Raw genomic sequence first — 21,881 nt, forward strand, 5'->3', positions numbered from 1 at the left:
TATCATTGCTGGATCAAAATAAGACATTCCTCTCGCTTCAGGATACTGAAGGAGGCATCTCTCTTTCAACTTGTCCACCATTTTTATGAGAAATGTCCTACACTCATTCCGAAACTGTAAAACACTGACATCTTTTTCCCCTTTGACTTCTTTTAAAAACTTTTCACACTCGAATCCAATGTCTACTTTGGAGGCAAGAAGCAAGGCATCTGACTCTTTATCCATGTGTACAGCATACAGCTGCTTGACAGTAGTAGCTTCTTCCATTACTCTTCGTGTGACAATTCGAGCCATGAGGACCCTTAACAGATGCTAAAGCTCTCCATACAAATATGGAGACAGTGGATCCGAAGTCTGGAATCTTCTCAAAAAGCCTTGTCAATCACATGAGGTGGTCTTAAAGAAAACTCAATTTACATTTCAGAAAGAGGTCCGGCATGTGCTGAGTAAACCCTTTTGCATGGCTCAGAATTTAATAGTTTTGTTTCATGAATGTACATTTTTACATCCTCAACTATTTGCAATGCCCTTTCAGGGCATTTTTCATTTTCCAGCCATCTTGTTGCGCAATACTTCATAGGGAACATTGAACTACCTGTAACTGCTGTATATTCCCCACGTCTTGCTGGTGGGTTACTAAAAATATAGTACAAATCTTTCAGAAATAAGTTCATCTCCCAACCAACTCCTTGCATTCCAGTACCAATACACCCATGAACGACATGTAACCCACAAACGCCAATATCAAATAGTTCCTTTCCATGTGGATCTTCTATAAACATGTCCTCTTTCAGTTTCTTCAAGAAACTCAAGTTCACATTAGGTCCGTCCATGGATACTTGCAACAGCTTCTTCTTGGTAGATCTGCTATGCCACGGGTATAGGCTCCCAGAATATCACCTGCTGGGGTTCTATTCAAAAATATGCTGTTCCAAGTACTGTGAATACACAAGGTTCCTGTTAGTGTCGAAATACCTAATACACACGTCTAAACTGAGTCTTTTGGAAACATTATTCAAGGCTTCATCAAAACAAATCACGAAGTCCTCACAGCACCTCAATCTGTCTTTCAGTTCAGTATCAAAGTATGGAGCTAGGCCATGATTTATAACATATGAACACTTTGTTCTACCCAGCGGAAATTTGCTGGTAATTGCATTATCATGAAACATGGACCTGAAATCTCACTAATCTTTTCACAGGAGTGTCGAGACAATTTATCTTCCACTGCTTTCAAAACCCATCGGGTTTCCGCAGAAGTTATATCAGCACGCGCAACACTTGATAGAACGTTGTGCGAGTTTGTGTCACTGGTAGATGTCGAAGGATCCTGAACTGCACTTTGTTCAGCACTGATTTCACCACTGTTGCAGTCAGTCCTGGATTTGAAAAAAGTTCCTATGGTCAGCTGTGATGACTTGAGAAGAAGCATCTTTTGGTGACCCGATCCTTTTGCATGGGATGTGGTTACTGCTATTCCCATGTTAGATAAGAACACGTCCTTTTTGCACAGGCTGCAATAGGCATGATATATGTCCTCTGATTTCTTCAGTCATCCAACAAATGCAGATGACGGTTCCAGCCACTGGTTGCTGAATGTATTTTTTTTTTTTTTTTGTCCCATTGTGATGTTACTGAAAAATACAACGAATAAAACATTACGTAAATCATTCTGAAAAAAAAAAAGATATTCTGTAAAAAATAGCAAAATAATTAATATATATATATATATATGTATGTATTTAACTGTCAAAGCTAAAATTAAATAATAAATATTTATTATAGCAATAACGTTTCATATCATACCCATCTCTTTGTCAGAGTTTTATCTCTTCGTCGTGAACACCCCCTAACCTTTATATGCATTACAACATTAACCTTTAGCAAAGCAGTAAGTCATATTACTTCTTCTGTCATCACTGGGTTGTTCATATGTTGTAATTTCAAGAAGACTTATTATTATTATTATTGTCACACAAACAAAAACTATGTACTATTACCATTACTAAGATACCCACTTAGTCTGTGAAAAAGTATTAAAACACACATCTTCATACAACTTTCCATAACTTTCATTTCTTTTGACCTTGTTTCCATGACTTTCCCTGACCACTTTCAAATTCCATGACTTTCCCTGGCTTTCCAGGTCTGGCAACCCTGTTACAGAAAGTTTCAAAGTTTTGTTTCAGCTAGTTAAGGTTCATTGCTAAACCTCCAATTGTGCACCATTCACGTCCAAACACTCATGCAGTCTTTTTGGAAAACCAAGAATTGCGTGTTGGCGGTGCTAGTCTGGAATGTTCAAAATCACATCAGTTATTTTGTTCTTGAGATCATGCAGATTAGTTGGCTTCTGCGAATACACCTTGGCCTTCACGTATCCCTACAGCCAGTAATCATAAGGCGACAAATCTGGTGATCTTACAGGCCAAGGTGTGGGTCGTCTTCGGCCAATCCATCTCTCCTTAAATTCTTCGTTAAGAAAACTGTCGAACTTGAAGGGCATAGTGCGGTGGTGCCCCATCCTGTTGCATGTGGACCTCATTAAGGATGCCTAACCTAGTAAGTTCTGGCAAAAGGAATGTCTGTAGCATGTTCAGATAATTGTTACCATTTACTGTCTCTTCCTCGAAGAAAAAAGGGCTGATAATGTAGTCCATTGAAACAGCACACCACACATTGACTTTGGGACTACCCCGCTTGTGCTCCACGAATTCACGTGGATTTTCCACCCCCCAAATTCGGCAGTTGTGTCTGTTCACTTTTCCCGACAGGGAATGTGGCTTCATCTGAAAACAGAAATCGAGACAGAAGGTCACCATCTTCTTGTAAGCGGGTAAGCATTGACTCACAGAATTCCATTCTCATGTCACAGTCTTCATCTATCAGCTCGTGCACAAATTTTAACTTATAGGAGCGGACCTTCAAATTTTTGCGTACGATCTTGTGTAACGTTGACTTCGGTATTCCCAGTTCCAATGACCTACGTTTAAGCGACTTCATTGGACTCCTGGCTACGCTGTCCTGCAATGTATGAATCACATCGTTACTCGTTCCTGGCCTTCCACTGCGTGGTAAATCTGACACACTTCCCGTTTCTTTGAACTTCTCGTACCACCTCTTGATACTTGTTTCTGCTGGAGGTGTTTTCCCATATGTTGTTTGGAACTTTCTCCGCACTGAAACGCAAGATTTTTTAATTTCGCAAACCACAAAACACTTTGTGCCTTTTCTTTAATAGACGCCATCTTAAGTTACGTGATTACCAGCGCAAACGTCATCGAGCATTGTGGCCAGAACAAAACTTTAAACTTCCCTTCTTCCAACCCCAAAAATTTATACACTTAAACGTAACGGTTTCCAAGTTACAGAGTTTTACTTTCCTGCAAGACTTTATGGACTCCCTGTACATAAGTATTGTAAGACATTTTCAAATTAACAATCCATATTCGTTATTTATTTCGCCACTTTCCATATGTTAATCAAATCATGATGATTCTACCAAGAATGTGAATCAAGAACTTTAAAATTTCATTTGCGGAGAAAATTATGCTACGAATAAGCCAAGATTACATAATATAATAGACAAAATAAATAAATAAATAAAAGCAGAGCTGAAGGAATACTTTAGGTTTCGACAGCGAAATGGGTATAAGATATAACATTGATTTTCTTACAATAAATTGGAAGGTTTATCGAGAAATATTATATATTTATATAGTACTAGCAGCGTTCACCCCGCTTCGCTGCGGTCACCCCGGAACGCAATAAACTTTGTTACTTAGATAATTTTTACTTTTTCGCTTTCAAGTGATATGATAAAAACCATAGAAGATTGCAGTAAATGTTAACATTATATCGCCTGTCATTTATGTTAACCCGCCCCGCTTCGCTGCGGTCACCCCCGAACGCAATAAACTTTGTTACTTAGATAATTTTTACTTTTTCGCTTTCAAGTGATTTATAGCGCCTGTCAGTTATGTTAACCCGCCGAGTCACAGGGTCATGCGGGTTGCATATAAATACGTTTATTTTTATACCTATGATGAACTAATAACAAAGGATTTGTACGTATGGACACCTGAATGGTCAATTATCTCAAGACACTGGTAATTGAAAATTAAAGTGATATGATAAAAACCATCTAGGGTCCACATCCTAACAACCCCCCAAAAATGAAAGAAATCGGTTCAGCCGTATTAGCGTGATGAGCGGACAAAGGATTTTTTTTACGTATTGACACCTGATTGGTCAATTATCTCAAGACACTGGTAATTGAAAATTAAAGTGATATGATAAAAACCATCTAGGGTCCAAATCCTAACAACCCCCCAAAAATGAAAGAAATCGGTTCAGCCGTATTAGCGTGATGAGCGGACAAAGGATTTTGTGCGTTCTCTTTTATATATATAGATATGTTAACACAGAAAACTTTTGACCGCGACAAGGATGCTAAAGAAGATTAAACTGAAAGGAAAGATTCGGAAACTCAAATATAACAAACTTACATATACCAACTTTGTGAGTTAAAACAGGAAAAGAAGTAACGAAAGGAAATGATATTGAAAGCAAAGATGAAAGAGGTGTTGCTATTTAGCAACATTATTCTATAGTCATTTGAAGAAACAATACAGAGTTCTACACAGTAATGACTATTTTGATAGGAAATGAGTTACTTGTAATTGCTTTGCCGATGCTGTGACTTTACAAGCCATATCTAGAATGAAGAGAAGAGAGTTACATAATTTGAGGAATATGGAATGAAAGTACATGTTGTGACAAACGGAATGGTTACTGAAACTAAGGAAAACTGCGTTAAATATAAAAGCTCCAGATACGGATGTAGAACAGTTATCTAGGCTTAGGAACTTACGAAAATATCAACAAAAAAGAAGGCAGGAATAAGAGAAACGTACATTGGATCTTCAGCCAAAGTGGCCATTACAAAACCTCAATAGTACAACGGGAAACGTTCAAAATGAAGGTATGGAGAAGAATATAAAAAATGAGTTGGTTTGAACAAAAAATGAAGATCTGTTAACAAAAACTGAGGAGAAACAAATACAATAATGGAAGAATATAAAAGAGAACTGTTTTACTAAGGAAATGACAAGAGATGTTATAGAAATTAAAACAGGGAGGTGAAGACGACTATAATACAGCTTTCTCATTGCTCCCATCAAGATGACAGAAAAAAAAAGCGAAATTAAGCAATGAAACCCTGACATAGAACTTAACATAGGTGGTTCTATAGTTTCCTTCATTATGTTGCTCTGTTACCTTGATCCTAGTTCTAGAACATGTATCACAGACAAATATACGTATTCTAAGTGATATAAAACTGGTGGACAGTGCTGAGTGCGTACCTATAATACTTTTCGCAAACATGTAGATTGATGCTACCATACAAAGATCACTAGCGCTTGCAGTATTCCGATTAAATGACCCGGTCCAGACTTATGGCCTCATCACCCTGTATATTTTTCGATTTTGGTTACGCCGATCCTAAATTCCTTATCTCAAATCCTGAATAAAAAATAAGGAAGAACTCGAAGTCCGTTTGTAAATCAAATACTTGACAACAGAACCACAATGCTAATGACTAACGGACTGTTTCCTTATTATAAAGGTAACCAAAAAAGTTCTGTTGTTTTGTTTGGAGGTCTGTGCTCCATTGTTCGAATGAAGATGAGAAGGTCACTTGTTGGTGTGGGTATATCCAACATACTACCTGGTTGTGGCAGTTCAGTTACACCGTGAATTTGCATAAGGCAGTTCAGTTACACCGTGAATTTGCATAAGGCAGTTCAGTTACACCGTGAACTTGCCTAATGTTCAATTAGGATGGAGCGAAAAAATCAAATTTTCGAGTATCAAATTCTGAAAGAGCTCGAAAGTTGCGTATTTGCATGCTAATCAATGAGAAAATAACAAAAATATTCACCCTTTGGATCTTCAGTTCGCACAAATGGCCTGTTTGAGGGAAAAAAAAATAAAAATAACTTTACACAAGAAATATACAGATTAGTTTTTTTTCTCATTTCTAAGGCGGTTAAGTACTTTATTTTAGTTGTTAGAGATCATGCTTATTATTATTACTAGTTGAATATACCCATGCTTCGCACGGGGGCTGTATTTGGAAGTTAACGCCTGTGGGACTATCACTATTGATCTCAGCGACCGCGAAAACTATGGATTTGATACTAATATCGGTCATTTTGGGCTATTTTTTTTACATGTCTTGGTATCCCCCCCCCTCGCTGACTCCCAGCCCGCATTCAATTGTAACTAAATTTGCAAGTCATCGCTAATGGAAGTGTCACCATTGATCTCAGCAGCGACCGCGAAAACTATGGATTTGACACAAATATCGGTCATTTTGGATTACTTTTGTGTGTCTCGGTAACTCCCTCCCTCCCCCCGGTGACCCGACCCGGAACTGAATAGCGTGAATTTGGAAGTTAATGCGATCGGAGTTTCACCATTGATTTCAGCGACCGCGAAAACAATGAATTCGACACTAATATCGGTAATTTTCTACTACTTTTACATGTCCCGGTAAACGCCCCCCTGGTTCGAATTTTGACAAAAACGTTTGGTCTGGAGCCTGGACCAAGGTATTCGTGACTAAAATTTGGTAACTCTCAGTCAATTCGTCTGGTTCCCAAGCCGGTTCCGGTAAACTCCCCCTGGTTCGAAATTTGAAAAAAGAGCTTAGTCTTGATCTGGGGCATGGGCCAAGGTACCCCTGACCAAAATTTGGTAACTCGGTCCACTCGTCTGGTCCCCAGGCCGCAGACAGACAAACAAACACACAAACTCTTTGTTTTATTTATATTAGATTATTATTATTTTAATGAAATGGTTTAGAACTCACCACGAGGAGGTGGCTGCAATTCCAGTGCCACCCACACCCTATCCAACCGACAAGAAAACAGAAATGGTTACATTAGAGCAACTTTGCTCTCAAGATTCATAATGCCAAAATTTGATTTTAAAAAAAATCTGAATTTAAGACAACGTCCTTGACTAAATCAACATAATTTAGCACATCCTAGTTGATAAGGTGTGGGTGGAACTCAAGTTTCAGCCACGTCCTCGTGGTGAGTTCTGGGCCATTTCAAGAGAGAGAAAAAAGTTGAGAAATGGACGAAGTGCTGCAAAATCACTATAAAAATAAAATGTATAAAATCACTCACATAATGAATTATTAACAAACATGACCTCACGCAACGAAAATAAAGTACTTAGATGCTATAGAAATGAAAAAAAAAAAAAAAAGAATCTGTACATTTCTTGCGTAAGGGTAAATTTTAGTTTTTTTTTTTTTTCAAACTTTAAGCCGTTTGCGCGAACTGAAGATCCAAAGTGTGAATTTTTCCGTTATTTTCCCATTGATTGGCATGCGAATACGCAACTTTTGAGTCTTATTAGAATTCGATACTCGAAAATTTGATTTTTTCGCTCCACCCTAGTGACCACGGGACCTCCACAGAGGGTCATAAGGACGTGTATGCTGTACGAGTTCAAACTGAGTTCAAGCGCCGCTGCAGCGGGGCAGAAGATAACCAGGCCTTTTGTGAAGGTGTCGTGACTAGAGATGCAGGAGCTCGAAAAAAAAACCGGCTTTTTTGAAAAAAAAAACTCGGTTTTTTCTGCTTCGCTTTTTTGCTTGGGAAATTTTGGGCTTTTTTCAAAATTCTGCTTTAAATTGATAAAGCAGACTTTGTTTCGCTTTTCTATAACACAAAAAGTCATTTAATTAGTGGTTGATGCCGATAATAATATAAAACCTCGAAAATAAACCATGAATTTCGAAAAGATATTTCAAACAGTTTTTTCTTCAACATATTTACGTTATGAATTTCAAAGGATTAACCAATGTACATAATAAGAATTTTTTAACCTCCTATATACAAAAGTAAGCAGGGTTGGCAAGAATCATGGTTGTTTTTGAAAATGTCAAAAACCCGTTTTTGGGGTGAAGTTTAAACCAGTTTTTTTTTTTTTTTTGGTTTAAACCAGGTTTTTTTGATTTAGATATTTTGCTTTATGTATTTATATTACATATTCACAGAAATAAGTTTGTTTCGCCTTGGTGTTATTATGCAACAACGGGGTTATGCTGGAAGAGGTCCCATAAGCTTAAAGAAGTCCGGTCAGTAAATTTCTTAAATTGAGAAACTCCCGCCCTACCTATCGGGAAAATCTCATTATTACTTTAAATGTAAAACAATAACGGGAAAATCCTGTTATTGCTCTGCATGTAAAATTTAAAGGTCAACGTATCATAATCAATACGCTAAAACTGAGGTATTAAATTACAAATTTAGCATGTAGATATCATTGAAAGTCCAATCCAAGCTAATGTTGGAAGCTACGTAGGCAATCGATAAATTTTGCCCATTTCTATCAATATATTTAAGCAACCTTGGCTTCTTTATAAAACAGCAGGCATTCAGGCATGCAGAAATATGCAATTTGGTTTCGCTTCGTATGTTTAGGCTTAACATCCTTACGTAATACCGAGGTTATCAAGGAGAATACTTTCGCTTAAAGTGACATAAGGACAGCTACTTGGCTTACGCATGAAAGAACGGTTGTGGTTGGACCGAGAATTGAACATGGGACACCTTGATTAAAAGGTAAAAAGGAAAAAAAAAAAAAAAAAACTAATGCAGATGGTTTGATATGTGGAAACGTCACCATGAAGTTCACATGATTCGCATTTTTCGTTCTTTTTAATTTTTTGGTTTAAACCAATAAAAACTGGTGTAAACCAGCCAACCCTAAAAGTAAACACTTCTTTTAAAAAAATACACAAATAACTAGCAAAATTGTATGTTGTATTTTTTACTTCAAAATAATCCATACCCTCTTTTGAACCAAAATAAAATTAAAACATAAGAGAAATACTTAGATTTATATGATACACTTAAAGGCTGCGCATCTAGAGCTTTTGGTTCTGTATATTCTTGAAATTCTAGTTAAGTTTTATATAACCACCATCACGGTTTACCCAATCCTCAAGTTTTCTGAATTTTTAACAAGAGAGATTCAACGCATTATTACGGAACTCTCCACCCCTACAAAATACTACGGAATATATTTAAGCTAAATACTACTGCACAACAAACCTGACTGAGTGGTTAGCTTTTGCACTTCTATCAGGAAGTCCGGGATTCAACCCAGCATTCGACCATTTTGACAAAGCTTTTCTTCATTCCATCTGTGAATGTAGAAATAGTGCGTGTACTGTGAGTTGGCCGACTTCCTTTCTTATTGTTTTTAAATCGTTATTATTACTAATTACCTGCAGTGACGGTTTTACGACGGTTAGGGGGGCGGTCTTTCGGACTGAAGCCTGTTCCCCAGACTTACGGAATGTCTAAAACAAACGAAATATCTATTAGTTATGCCTTTACTCATGAACTTTAAAGCTCCCGACAAATAAAAATTACGAATGTTTACAAAAACTAAACATTAGTGAGAAAAAACCGTCCCAAAATACTTTTCTAAATCCGCCACTGATTCTCAGTATAAAATGATCTTCAAGGTTGTATCCGGAATATTATCGCTAAATATATAAACGAAACGAAATATTAGTTATGCCTGTACTCATAAACTTCAAGCACCTCCCAAATAAAATTAGAACATTTTAGAAAACGAAACAATCAAAGAAACCCCTCCCAAAATTACTTGTCTAAATCCGCTACTCATTATTTGTATAAATTAGTATTCAAGGTTGTATCCGGAAAATTATTGCTAAACCATTGCATAGCTACAGTATAACAGAAATGTGAAGTACGGTTTGACGGATATATTGAAAAGCGTACGCTTTGACGGATATATAGAAAAACGTAAGTTTAACTTTTGCGCTAGAAGGTGGAGTACGAAGCTCTTAGAAATGAAACATGGATGACAAACTAAAATAATCTAGAGAAGAAAAAAATGTCGATAACTCAAAAGTTAAAATAAAGTTAAATAGCCTCTAAAATTGCCCTCAAATACTACATTCTTCATGTTAGCTTTAATTCGTAAAACATGCGCTCCATCCATCTTGATGGTGAATTTCAGAGCGAAATATGGCACTTAGGTCATGGAATTCTTATCTAACTATAGAATATACTATAAGAAAGCTCTTTAGATAGAAAAATCATGAAAAAAGCCAAAATTTCCAAAATTCTCGCTTTTTCCCCCCCAAAAAGCCGGCTTTTTATGTGAAAAAAACCATCGATCCAAAAAAGCCGGCTTTTTTGCATCTCTAGTCGTGACTACGTGGACAGTGCAGCGGTTGTTTAACAAGTTTAAGAACGGTGACGAAACACTCGAAGACGACTGATTATTTTGTTCATTATCTACACTTGGTAATAGAAATAGTAGTGTTAAGAAGAAGAAAAAGTTAAAGAGTGTGCCGAGAGCAAGGTGTGTCTTAAACATAAGTGCATATTAGAAATTCTAATTTATTTTCATTAAATAAGAATAGCTTACTCTATGGCCTCAGGAACTGAAGGTTCATCGGTCAAACAACAGAATTTCGTAGTAGGGTACCATTGTACGCAAATCAATCCAACTCGGATTGTTACCAATCTACCTACGCGATCTAGCTTTAATATTATTTTGCGATTCTCTTGTTGAACTATTTTTTTCTTTGTAAATGTTTGCTAAGAAGTATCTATAAACACTGCTTATTTCCTATTTCCGCCCCTCTTGGACGTATCGATCTTATTACCCGCAGAACGTTCAAAGACATCCACCTGCAATTTTGTTCATTCACGCCTAACAAACAGATCAATCAATAGTTCTCCGTACTGACTGAAGATACGAAACACATTAGCTTACCTGACCTATTGGCTTGAAAATTTTAACTTCTCTCATAATTCCACAACTAGTGGCTTTAGTTTTTATGGTAATATCAAAACTCCTTCAGCAATCACAACAAATCTCATTGAATGATGTGACTATATAGGTGAATGTATAATACAAATGACGTAATTAAAATCTACTTATCAACGTTCCAGTAACTTAGGTATGGCTTATGTAACTAGCACAATCCAATGATTTCTTTCTTTCTTTCTCTTTCTCTCAATCATTTAAGCTTCTTACTTAACAACTGCCATATATATATATATATCTTTCCTTTAATGTTTCAATAGTAACCCAATATAATGACTAAACAGTCAGTAAGATTTTTCAGTCCAACTACATGAGGTAATTTACTACAAAATAATAATAAAATTGTGCAAATAAAATCTCTGCTAAACTTGCCTTAATTGTATTTTATGAGTTTATTCCTTTGGCTTTTCCATAATTGAATTGAGACCTTTCTATTCGAGCTTCTACATTTAATATATATATATATATATCGATAGATAGGTGTGGCCTACAATATATAGATTTCCGATACTTCCACGTATCTTGCCCATTTTCCTTTTCAACATGAAACTGCTCACTGATAATGGGGAGCGGAAAAGAAAAACACAACAGAATGAATAATTCACAAGGAATGCGAAAGATCGGAGGTAATACAACACTCTTATAATATAATAGTTTTCATAAGAATAATACCTTGATACAGGTAGCTGAACTACATCACTGACTACCCGCTTGGATTCTCAGCTGCTTCGGATACACCTGCACCATTGTCCTGTGCGTGATGTTCACGAAACTCAAGCAAAGGTCTGCCTTCATGCACAATCCACTGGTGTATTTTAAGCGTGGAACTCGTATCAAAGGAGTCCTGACACTGATCGCACTTGTATGGCTTGGCACCATGGGTAAGAACATGCCTTTTGAGTGCGGTATGACTCGCAAAACTTTTGTTACATAAATTACACTGATATGGTTTCACATCCATGTGTGTGTTTAAATGCTTTCGTAAATACTCAATTTTCTTGAATATCTTGTCACACTTGGGACATTTCGTATGCGTTGCCAAATGTTCCCTTAATATGAGACGCGTATCAAAAGATTCAGAACATATATCGCAAGTTGGTTTAACATTATGTTCTTGTCTTTCATGCTGCATCAGCTTCGCTCGATTTTCAAAACCTTTGTTACATACATTGCACTTAAGAATCGTATGCATCTTGCGAGATGTGACACTTAGGTGGGTATTCTGATGCTTTTTTAAGTCTTCAATGTTTTTAAAAGATTTATTACATTCTGAACAATTTGTGTGAGTTTTCCAGTGGTCCCGGAATTCTTCTCGACTATTGAAGGTTTTTTCACATGCGTAACACCGTAAAGATTTGGCCCACAGATGCCGCTGAAGATGTTCTTTTAAGTTGGACAAACAATCAAACATCATTGAACATTCAGGACACTGCAAGTGGATCTTAAAATGCTCGTTCAAGCTGTCCATACTCTCAAAGGATTCAGAGCATTCGGAGCATTGCATATGGCCTTCTGTATGATGCATGTCCAAAGATGAACAACTCATATCCTGATCTGTGAAGGTCTGACACTCCTTAGATTCACATTCATCGAAATCACACTGTACCTGAACTTCCCTCATTTCGGATGGGGTGCCATCGCACTGAACCTGGGTCTCTCTCCAACTTGAATTATCATTTTTATTTTCAAGTGTATCATTACTGTGTCGATAAGTCTGATTTCCCTCGACCTGATCTCTTGATGTTGATTGAATGGTACTGCATTGAACTGATGAACTCACAGAAGGCTGGCTCTGTGTACATGTCGAAATACTACTACTGCTTGGAAGTTCGGGTTTCACGTGGATATTCTTCGCAGCAGTACAACCATTTTTCGTATGTTCATCCAAACTTGCCACATCAGGAAACAAGTGTGAACAAGAGTTGCAGACATAAAACTGCCTTCTTGAAATCGTTAAGCCAGAACTTTGGTCAGATTGATTATCATAACTGAAACTTTCCTCTTGTTGATAAGACAACTCGTCGGCTTGTTGCTCAGTAGATGGCTCACATTCTTCTACTTTAACATGACCACTATACGAATTTTGATCCGATTCAAGGCAAGCCATTTTGGCACCACAAGAGCCTTTCATATGCTCATTCAAACTTTCCAAATCTTTAAATGCGTTGGAACACTGAGAGCAAATAATATTCTTTCCAGTAAATATAAGACTTGACGATGACACATTGGCTGAACTACAATCTTGTCTGTAATCAAATGGAATCTTAGGACTGCCCTCACGATTTTCTGATACTAACTTACTGTTTGGCACTATACGATCTGAAGGCTGTTCATGGATTTGTTTATGATCAGCTAAAGCCTCTTCACTTGTAAAAACTTCAGCGCAGGTTTCGCAAGAGAACAATTCACTTTTCACAACACAATCCGTTTTTAAATGGAGTTCTAAACTCTCTACATTGGGACATACTTTCATACATGTTGGGCACAAAAGAGCCTTTTTCCCAGTTATGAAAGTCTGGTTATCTGGAGCCGATATACTTTGACTACTACTAGTCTGCTGAGATTTTTGAATGTTTCTTAAATTACTCCTAACTGCATTACTATCAGTCGCAGAACTTGACTGTTGCATCGCATGTTGTCTTCTTTTATGTTCAATGAGAACAGTTTCGTTAGAGAATGAAATATTACACGTGTCACAGATAAATACACGACTTCCTGTGGAAGAACTCATACTTGGAAGATTCTGCGTTTCGTATTCTGTTTTCGACTGATGAAATTCTTCATGATGTCCGTCCAAATCGGCCTCACTGGGAAACAATTTCAAGCATATCGTGCAAAGAAATAATGTCTTCTCTTGAATACTTTGCGAAGCTGTACCATTGTTTGGATTGTTACCTGACTGACGCAACTGGTTCAGTTGAGCATGAAAACCGCCCGACTTTTCCGATTCTAAACACGCTTTTAGTACCATGCCCATATATCTGGTTCTCTGTTGCTCATCTTGTAGATTCTGGGTTCCAGTAGAGACTTGCTTACTACCAATATTTGTTCTTACGTTATCTCTATTCTGTTTTGGTAACATTACAGTTCTAGAGTTTTGACTTGATACAGTCCTTGTTGATTCACCTGCATTACTAGTTTTACATTCTGGAAAGTAACCTGCCTTATTATCTGAAGGATGTTTGACTCTCACGTGCTTCAGAAGATTTGCATGATCAATATATTTTCTAGGGCATTTGGTACATGCATAGCGCCTCTGAGGATTTCTGTTTTCTAATCCTTCTATGTTGGTATTTATATTCTGTCCAGCAACTTTATGATCATGAAAACCCACTGTATTTATAGACACTGAATCAGGTATCTTTTTTACTTGCTGTTGGAAACCAACACCAGACACTACTATTCGTTGGGCTGTACTAACACCTCTATATTCGTTACCACTAACCCTGTTTTGGTTGCTACTTAAGGTTGATGTACTTGTGGATAACCTTCTTACCTCAGCTAATTGCTGCTGTGGATTTAGTTGATGTATGGTGTTAGTATTACATGATTGAGGTAATGTGAAAGTCACATTAGAAGCACTAGATGGGCATGGATTAGTTACAGATGTACGAGACTGTAACTCCATTGATGAACTGATTTTCATTTCATTATTACTCCGTCCACAAACTGACAAGTTGTTGGCAGTGTTAGCAACAGTTTGATTTTCTATCTCCATAATACTCTTATGATTCAAACGATGTTTTCGCAAGTCAATGGCCTTTCGGAATCCTCGTTTGCATAGGAAACACTGGAAGGTATTCAGTCTTTTATGAAAGTGTTTGTGCCTTGTTAAAGCTGACATGCCACGGAATTTTCTGTAGCACATAGAACACTTAAAAGTAGTTAACGACTTCATCGAGATTAAAATATCCGCATGTGACACAATGTTATTCTTCTGCAAAATACCATAGGTCCGACCAGCACCTGGACTGCAACTCGCTACATTATTTGTAGGTACTTGACTAGGGTTTATCTTTACTTGTCCTTCCATAGGTTTTGTGAATCGAGTATCCTGATTTTGTGTTATAGTAGACATACAACCAATAGTAATTTGGTTTCTTCCAGCAGTATTTTTCAATACAGTTCCGATAATTGACCCTTTGGCTGAAGTAACAGTTTGTTGCTGAACGCTTATGTTTTGTTTCTGTATATTTACTGTGCCGGCTATTGACATAGCTGTTGTAGTGACACCGGAGGATATATCATTTCCATTTTTTGCAGCAAGTTGATTGTGTTCCATCCTATGCATATTCATGTGCATTTCTAAGACATTTTGTTTCGCAAAGGTTCCACCACAAATAGAGCATTTTAAATTTCCAAAATGGAACTTATTGTTGTGGTTTTTGAGTCCGCTTTTCGTTGTGAACGACTTGTTACAAAGTTCACATTTTGGCTGTTGTCCATAATGAACCAACATGTGCTCATCGAATGAAGATTTCGATTTAAGTACTCTGTCACACAATTTGCATGTAAGATTTTGATTCGGTTTGGTTGGGCTTCTTGGTTTACTTGGACTCCCACATCCTTTCATTTGCAATGATCCTGTTACTTCTTGTTTAACCAGCCCTTGCTGATTTTGTTGAATAGGCCCCTTCATGTTAGCTTGATTTTGCATCTGAACTACCACAGCACCACCCGCCGTGGACACTGCTGGTTTCATCTGTGTCTGAGCTGGTTGGATATTAACATTGTCTGGCTTTGTAGTACCTCCGCTTTGATTTTGTATCTTAACCATGACTGGTTTACCACTGGCATTACTTTGTACTGTTGATGTTGCTAAATTGTACAATACATAGCGATTTCCCATTTGGCCAGCCGGAGGAAGCTGAGTTACAAGTGGAATTTGTCTGACTTGATACTGCACATTTGATTGGCCTGCTCCTTTCTGCAGATTTGATGTAACAATTTGCGGGGTGGGTGCCAATATCGTAAGAGAACCTGGTGTTTGTGCTCTAACTGTCTGAATTTGCTGTGAATTTAAAACAGTCTGTAAGTTTGGTGACACACTTGGATTTACGGTAATTGAAGTATTAGGGAGGATACTTTTATTCAAGGAAGTCGTACTTATGGGTGTACGAACTATTTTTGCCTGAATATTAGGTGGTAATCCTGGAATGTTAAGAGCTGAACGATCAAGAACTTGCACTTGCTGTAATTGAGCTGCTACTTTTCCGGTGGTAGTTGTGGGATTAGTTAAAACATTTGATGCAATTATTTCTATATCTCCGTCGTCTGATTCTGTATTTGTACTGGCCTGAATATTTTTTTCCGATACGACATTACTTACAGTCTTTAAGCCTGACTGTTCATCATCTTTTAACAATTCTTGGCTATTTACATTTTCTGATGTGTCATCTGTACATTGCATAGTTTGGAAACCGGTAAGCTTCTGTGGTTCCTGATCTATATTCGAAATCTTATCATTCGAGCATTGAACTCCGGTAGCTTGTGATCCTGCACTATTTGGCTTATTTCCTCTCCCCTCGAGGTTTGTAAAATTATCCTTCATAGGTTGGTTCTGAGGTTCTTGACTACTAATACTTGTAGAAGGCTGTGGTATCTGAGATCCTTCATTTTCTCGTTGATTATCTAGGCCATGGTTAATTTCGTTACCTACAATGTGTGTGTGTTTATTCGGGTCATGTACATTGTTGGTTGCTTCGCTCTTTCCACCACAAATATCCTCTGCTGTTTCATTTTCCAGGTCACAATGAGGCATTTCCACATTTTGTTGGGTACTCTGTAAGTTTCGGGTTGTATTGCTCGATGGTTGGGATTCTCGCTGTGATTTTTCATAGTCAAATCCCACATTTTTCGGTGCTTCTTTTCCCATTTTAACTAAAGATTCAGATGCGGAAATTTCTCTACTCGATCGACGTTGTTGAACAGTGCCAGCCATTCCACTTTCATCATCGTCTGCATCGGTATTAGACTTTTTCATCTGATCAACGAGACTCGCTGATTGATTGGATGATGTTCCTGTTTTCTGTAAAAGGTTAGATTGAGCTTGTAGTTCGGTTTCAAGTCCTTGTTTCGATAGTGAATGTTGAGACACAGCATCTGCTGCCACAGATACATTTGGTTTTGATTCCTCGGTAACATGGTAGTCCACATCAAGTTTATCAATACATCGATCTCTTACATCTTTCTTCCACTTGTCTGAATTCAATACTGATGCTTCTACCTCTTCCGTCTCTAAGTCTATTACGTCTTGTATATCATCTGCACTTTCAGTTTCCTGCTTTGTAGTTTCTGATTTTTTTATATGTTCCTGACTGAGCGAAGAATTTATTTTTGATTCTGTTTGAGTCTGAAATTGTGCGTAAGATTGTGACAGTGTTTCAGACTTATGCTTTTTTAAGGGTGGCTGTAACTGTGGGCGAACAGCTTGAGTTGGTATCTTTTCCACACTCTGCATTGTTGACTGTACTGCACCAATTTGCTTATCAAGTCCTGATGTTTTCTTTGAGGCTGGCAATAATGTCGGTACTGAAGTAGCAGTCTGATGTGCCTTTAATTTCATGTCATCTTGCATTGGCCTCTTTATAGCTGCGCTGGGAACAAAACGGGGTTGTAATTGTGGTTTGTTTATTCGTACTACTTCCAGACCAGGAGGTAACTGTGCTTGAAATGAAGCAAGAGATTGCTTCTCCTGCATTGTATCCTCTGTAAAATCTTCTTCATCGAAGTCTTCTTCTGAAATATCAGATTCTTCCTCTTCGAAATCTTCCTCTGATAGATCATCCAGTTCGTCTTCTACGAAGTTCTCTGGATTGGAATCAAGTACTTCTGATACGAGTGCTTCATCATTTAGCATTCTTTTATCGCTGATTCCTTTGGTATGGTGCACAACCTGCTCCGGCTTTTTTAAAGGCGAATCTGAAGTCAAAAGTTTCGTATCTATGTTTACGTTTCTTGACATCTTTGTAATCTGACTTTTGGAAGGTTCCAATGTGTGTTGTTTCTTTTTATGTAATTCAAATGTACTAATATTATTAAACATCTTTCCACATATATTGCACTCATAACAAGACTGAGAAGATGAACTGGCAAGGTTGTCCCCGGAGTCTTTTGCTGATATTTTGGATTTATGAAATACCTGATTATGAGTTTCTAACAACTGGAAACAACCAAAAAATACACCACATATTTTACACTTTGGCTTCTCACCTTGAGAAGTTTGTTGGTGTTCTGTAATGCTTACATCATTTGGAAGTCTTTCATGGCAAAATCTACATAATGCTGTTCCTGATACTTCAGGTATCATCTGATGAACTTTGATTTTATGTAGAAATAGATCTTCCCGAGCTTCAAAGTTACGACGACATATATCACACATAAATGATTCCACGTTGGTAGACGACTGCTCCGCATTACTTTCATGTTGCATCTTGTGTTTGTCTAGTCCCTGTCGTGTGATAAATACTTTACTACATGAACCACAAGGAAATGTTGGATGTGTTCTTGCGGGACCACTCTCCTGTTCTTGTAGCACTATTCCGTGCACATTTTTATGATGGAGTATAAGAGTACTTTTCTGTTTAAATGCTATGTTACACACTTTACATGGAAAAGGATCGTCGACTTTCTTCACTTGATGTAATTTCTTGTGTTGTCTGAAAGCTTCCTCAGATACATATACTGAATTACATATGTCACAGATGAAAATATCTGGTCCATTTTCTTCAACTCCAGTTGTCTCTTTAGATATTACGTTTGGTCTTAAAGACTGCATTCCATGTTTATTCTTACAATGCAGCGTCAAATCACATTTTCTTTTGAATGTTTTATTACAGAGAGTGCATGGAAATAATATATTCACTTGCTCCTTCTCACCAAAATCACTTGAGTGCTTCTTAACTTTATGTGCATTTAAATTACTTATACGTTTAAATACTGCAGAACACATATCGCACTTATGTAGTGCGAAAGTTTCAAGTTCTTGATTAACTACCTTTTCATTAGTCTGTTCATTGGTATCAGAACGACGCAGTTTTGTTATACCATCACCATGCGTTTCAAGCGTATGGATTACAACTTTGTCAAATTCTTGGAACGAAATCTTACAGGTATCACAAGACCAAGTTTTTAAGATTTCACAACCTGAAGGTACAATATTTTGTGATGTAACCTCTCCTCGAACAGATGTAGGTTCAGTTACTATGTTTTTCTCGGCATCATTCGTGGTTTCATCTTGGGAAGTATCGGAAAATCTCGATGAACTCTGACTCGTACGGCAATGTACAGTTATGTTATGGCTAACTTTCATATGTATCTCACAGGCTTGTTGAGAATTTAAGCTTATGTTACATACTGGGCAAATACATGGTTCCCGCTGATCCATCTTTGCTTTGTTCCTGTTGGTACTTGGATCTCTCTGCCTCTCAATTCCATGATGTTTCTTGCGATGCAATGTGAGATCACATTTGCGCCTGAAACTTTGTTTGCACAAATCACAATCAAATACTAAAGATTCTGAAGTGAAATATTCATCCATCACTTTTGATTTCCTCATCCGCGCTTCTCGAAGTGGTCTAGTCACAAGAAGTTTATTCTTAGCAGTAGCCAGGGTTTCTTCAAGTGAATCACCTTCATCTATTGCACAAGACTCATCTATTATCCCGTGCTTTGCAATCTGGTGTGCAGTCAACTCCTGTTTATTGTCGAACATCAATTTGCATATCTGACAGCTGTAAACTGCGTTTTGAATCGCTTCTTTCCGTGAATACCTTTCATGCTCTTTGCGATGTTCCTCCAGAGATTTTCTTGTAAGGAATGAAGCTGAACAAATGTTGCATGAAATAGATCTTAATTTAACTTCACTTGGAAGTTGAACTGCATCAATATCATGTTCGTTTCTACAATGTATTACAAAGTCAGTTTTACGTGTGAAGGAAATATTACACAATTTACACGTTAAAGGACAAGATGTGTTATCTGCCTTCGAAACTTCGGACACACAGGACATTTTGTGATGATCGTAATCATCTTCTGTTTTAAATGCTGTACCACAGGCCAAACAAGTGGAATGATCGCTATACTTTTCATCATTATGTGTACCTGACAATGAAGTAACACTTCCGTATACAATACTCTTACTATTGTTGTCTGTTGTTTTAGGTTGGACAATAACATCGCTTGCATTATTCCTGAATATTCCTTCGCTAGTTTGAATTTCACTAGACGCCTTTGGCATTTGTGGGCTTTGTCGGTTGGAAGCATGTTCCTTGTCGCTGCCGTCTCCTATATGCGTATCACTTTCTAACGAACCCTCATTAGAATGACTCGCTAAGTGTTTCTTTAACAGAACATCAGTGCTAAATGCCACGTCGCATACGTTGCAAATTAATTTAGATCCTTCCGGATGAGAGTTCTTCATATGACGTCTTGCACTGTACGCACTACAAAAACACTTCTTGCAAAGTTCACACTGAAACTGTCCTGATCCACTAGGTTTTCTAGGTGGTCGAGAGTCAACACACGTCTGTAACATTTGATGGTGCTTCAACATCTCTTCTTCCCTACGAAAGAGAAAAATACAATTATGTTCCGTACACTCACGAAACAGGATAAAATCCATAGAATATTTGTCAAAGAGCTTTTATTCTACAAAAAATTACGAAACCGATAAATATACAGTTTGAATCCAATGTAAAGAAAATTAACATTAAATTTTATTTTATAATAACCAATATCTAAGTATCTGAAAAATCTCTACTCTCGGGATTACCCTCCATATAATATTACACAATTAAATGATAATTTTTATTTCTCTATTTTAAATCCTATAAAATCCTGCATAACATTACATTACCTACAGTTTGAAATTCAATGCTCTTAATCCAGAACCCAATCATCTCTATTAAGTTTTATCTACAGAAACAAAAACATATATATATATATCAGCGTTTTTTTAGATTTTGACTTTTGCGTAGCAAAATGCCAAACAAATTTAAATTTGCATCGCAATTTGTAAATTTTGTATCACACTCCGGCAGCCAAGAAAATTATTATTATTATTTCATACAGTGAAACAGTAAACATGTTTTATGCATCACAAACAAACATGATAATAAAAAGCAAAGTAAGGAAAAAGTACCTAGGTAATAGCAACTATATTTTTAAGAAGTTCTAGCTTTTGACATTCTACAGATTGTTTAAGCTGCTAGCTGTTTTAGATTGTATTCATATAAAGTTATTATTATTAAATTTTGAATCGTAACGACTTGAAGAAACGGATAATTGGAATCATGCATCACGAAGCCAAATCCATTTTTTGACATACAACGAAATTACTTACTTCACACACAGTCTAGTTTCTAATTGTAGCCAACTGCTACTCGAATCTAATTCGTTTTCCATATTTTAAACATTTTAAACCGAATAGCATTTTTCTCCGTAACGTCAATGTAAAATAAGCGAGCATAGCAAAAGACATATACAGGGTGTTTCAAACTCGACAGCGTTTGGGAGGTGATTCCTGACACCACGATATATACAATAATGTACTTTTTGGAGCAACGTGATTTTTTTCGTTAAAAAAATTTTGGAGAACGGAATCTGTTGTTGCTAGGCAAAGGGCCTAGCAGCAACAACCTACGCAACTTTGCCTCACCTTCTGCCCCAGACAGGAACATAATATGGTTGTTAGTGAATAAATTGCAAGAAACAGGATCGCTTCTGAGTGAGACAGGGAAGCATCGGACCCCGCTGGCGGATGTTGTGGAAGATTTCAGTTACCGACTCTTTACGTCACTGAAGAAATCTCTGTCGTTTGTAGCAAAAAACCGTCTATAGCTATTCAACATGTTATTTATGTGTTACCACTAACACTTAATTTGTGTTCTTCAATTTTGCTTCAAATATCCAATATCTTATTCGAACTGTAAGGTACACTGGCGAATATTTGCTGTTTTTCTCGCGGCCTGCTCGATATTACCCCG

General features: G+C 37.2%; 1 protein-coding gene across 7 annotated transcripts in view; it reads right to left on the bottom strand.

Annotated features, from left to right (window-relative positions):
• Positions 1-21,881, bottom strand: part of LOC145690600 (uncharacterized) — a 158,808-nt gene that overhangs the window by 46,612 nt on the left and 90,315 nt on the right. For 5 of the 7 annotated variants that reach the window (XR_014132249.1, XM_081765651.1, XM_081765654.1 and 2 more), the window contains exon 4: positions 11,569-20,459. Coding sequence is in view for 5 of the 7 variants with exons in the window: in XM_081765651.1 (XP_081621777.1) it covers positions 11,600-20,459 (8,860 nt within the window). In the remaining 2 variants the exon portion in view is untranslated. Of the gene's footprint in view, positions 1-1,503; positions 1,635-10,842; positions 20,460-21,881 lie in introns of those variants that run through there. The other 2 variants (XM_081765655.1, XR_014132248.1) reach the window with 2 other exon arrangements.

This window comes from Thermobia domestica, chromosome 7 (assembly GCF_964235325.1).
Source record: "Thermobia domestica chromosome 7, izTheDome1.hap1.1, whole genome shotgun sequence".
NCBI lineage: Eukaryota > Metazoa > Arthropoda > Insecta > Zygentoma > Lepismatidae > Thermobia > Thermobia domestica.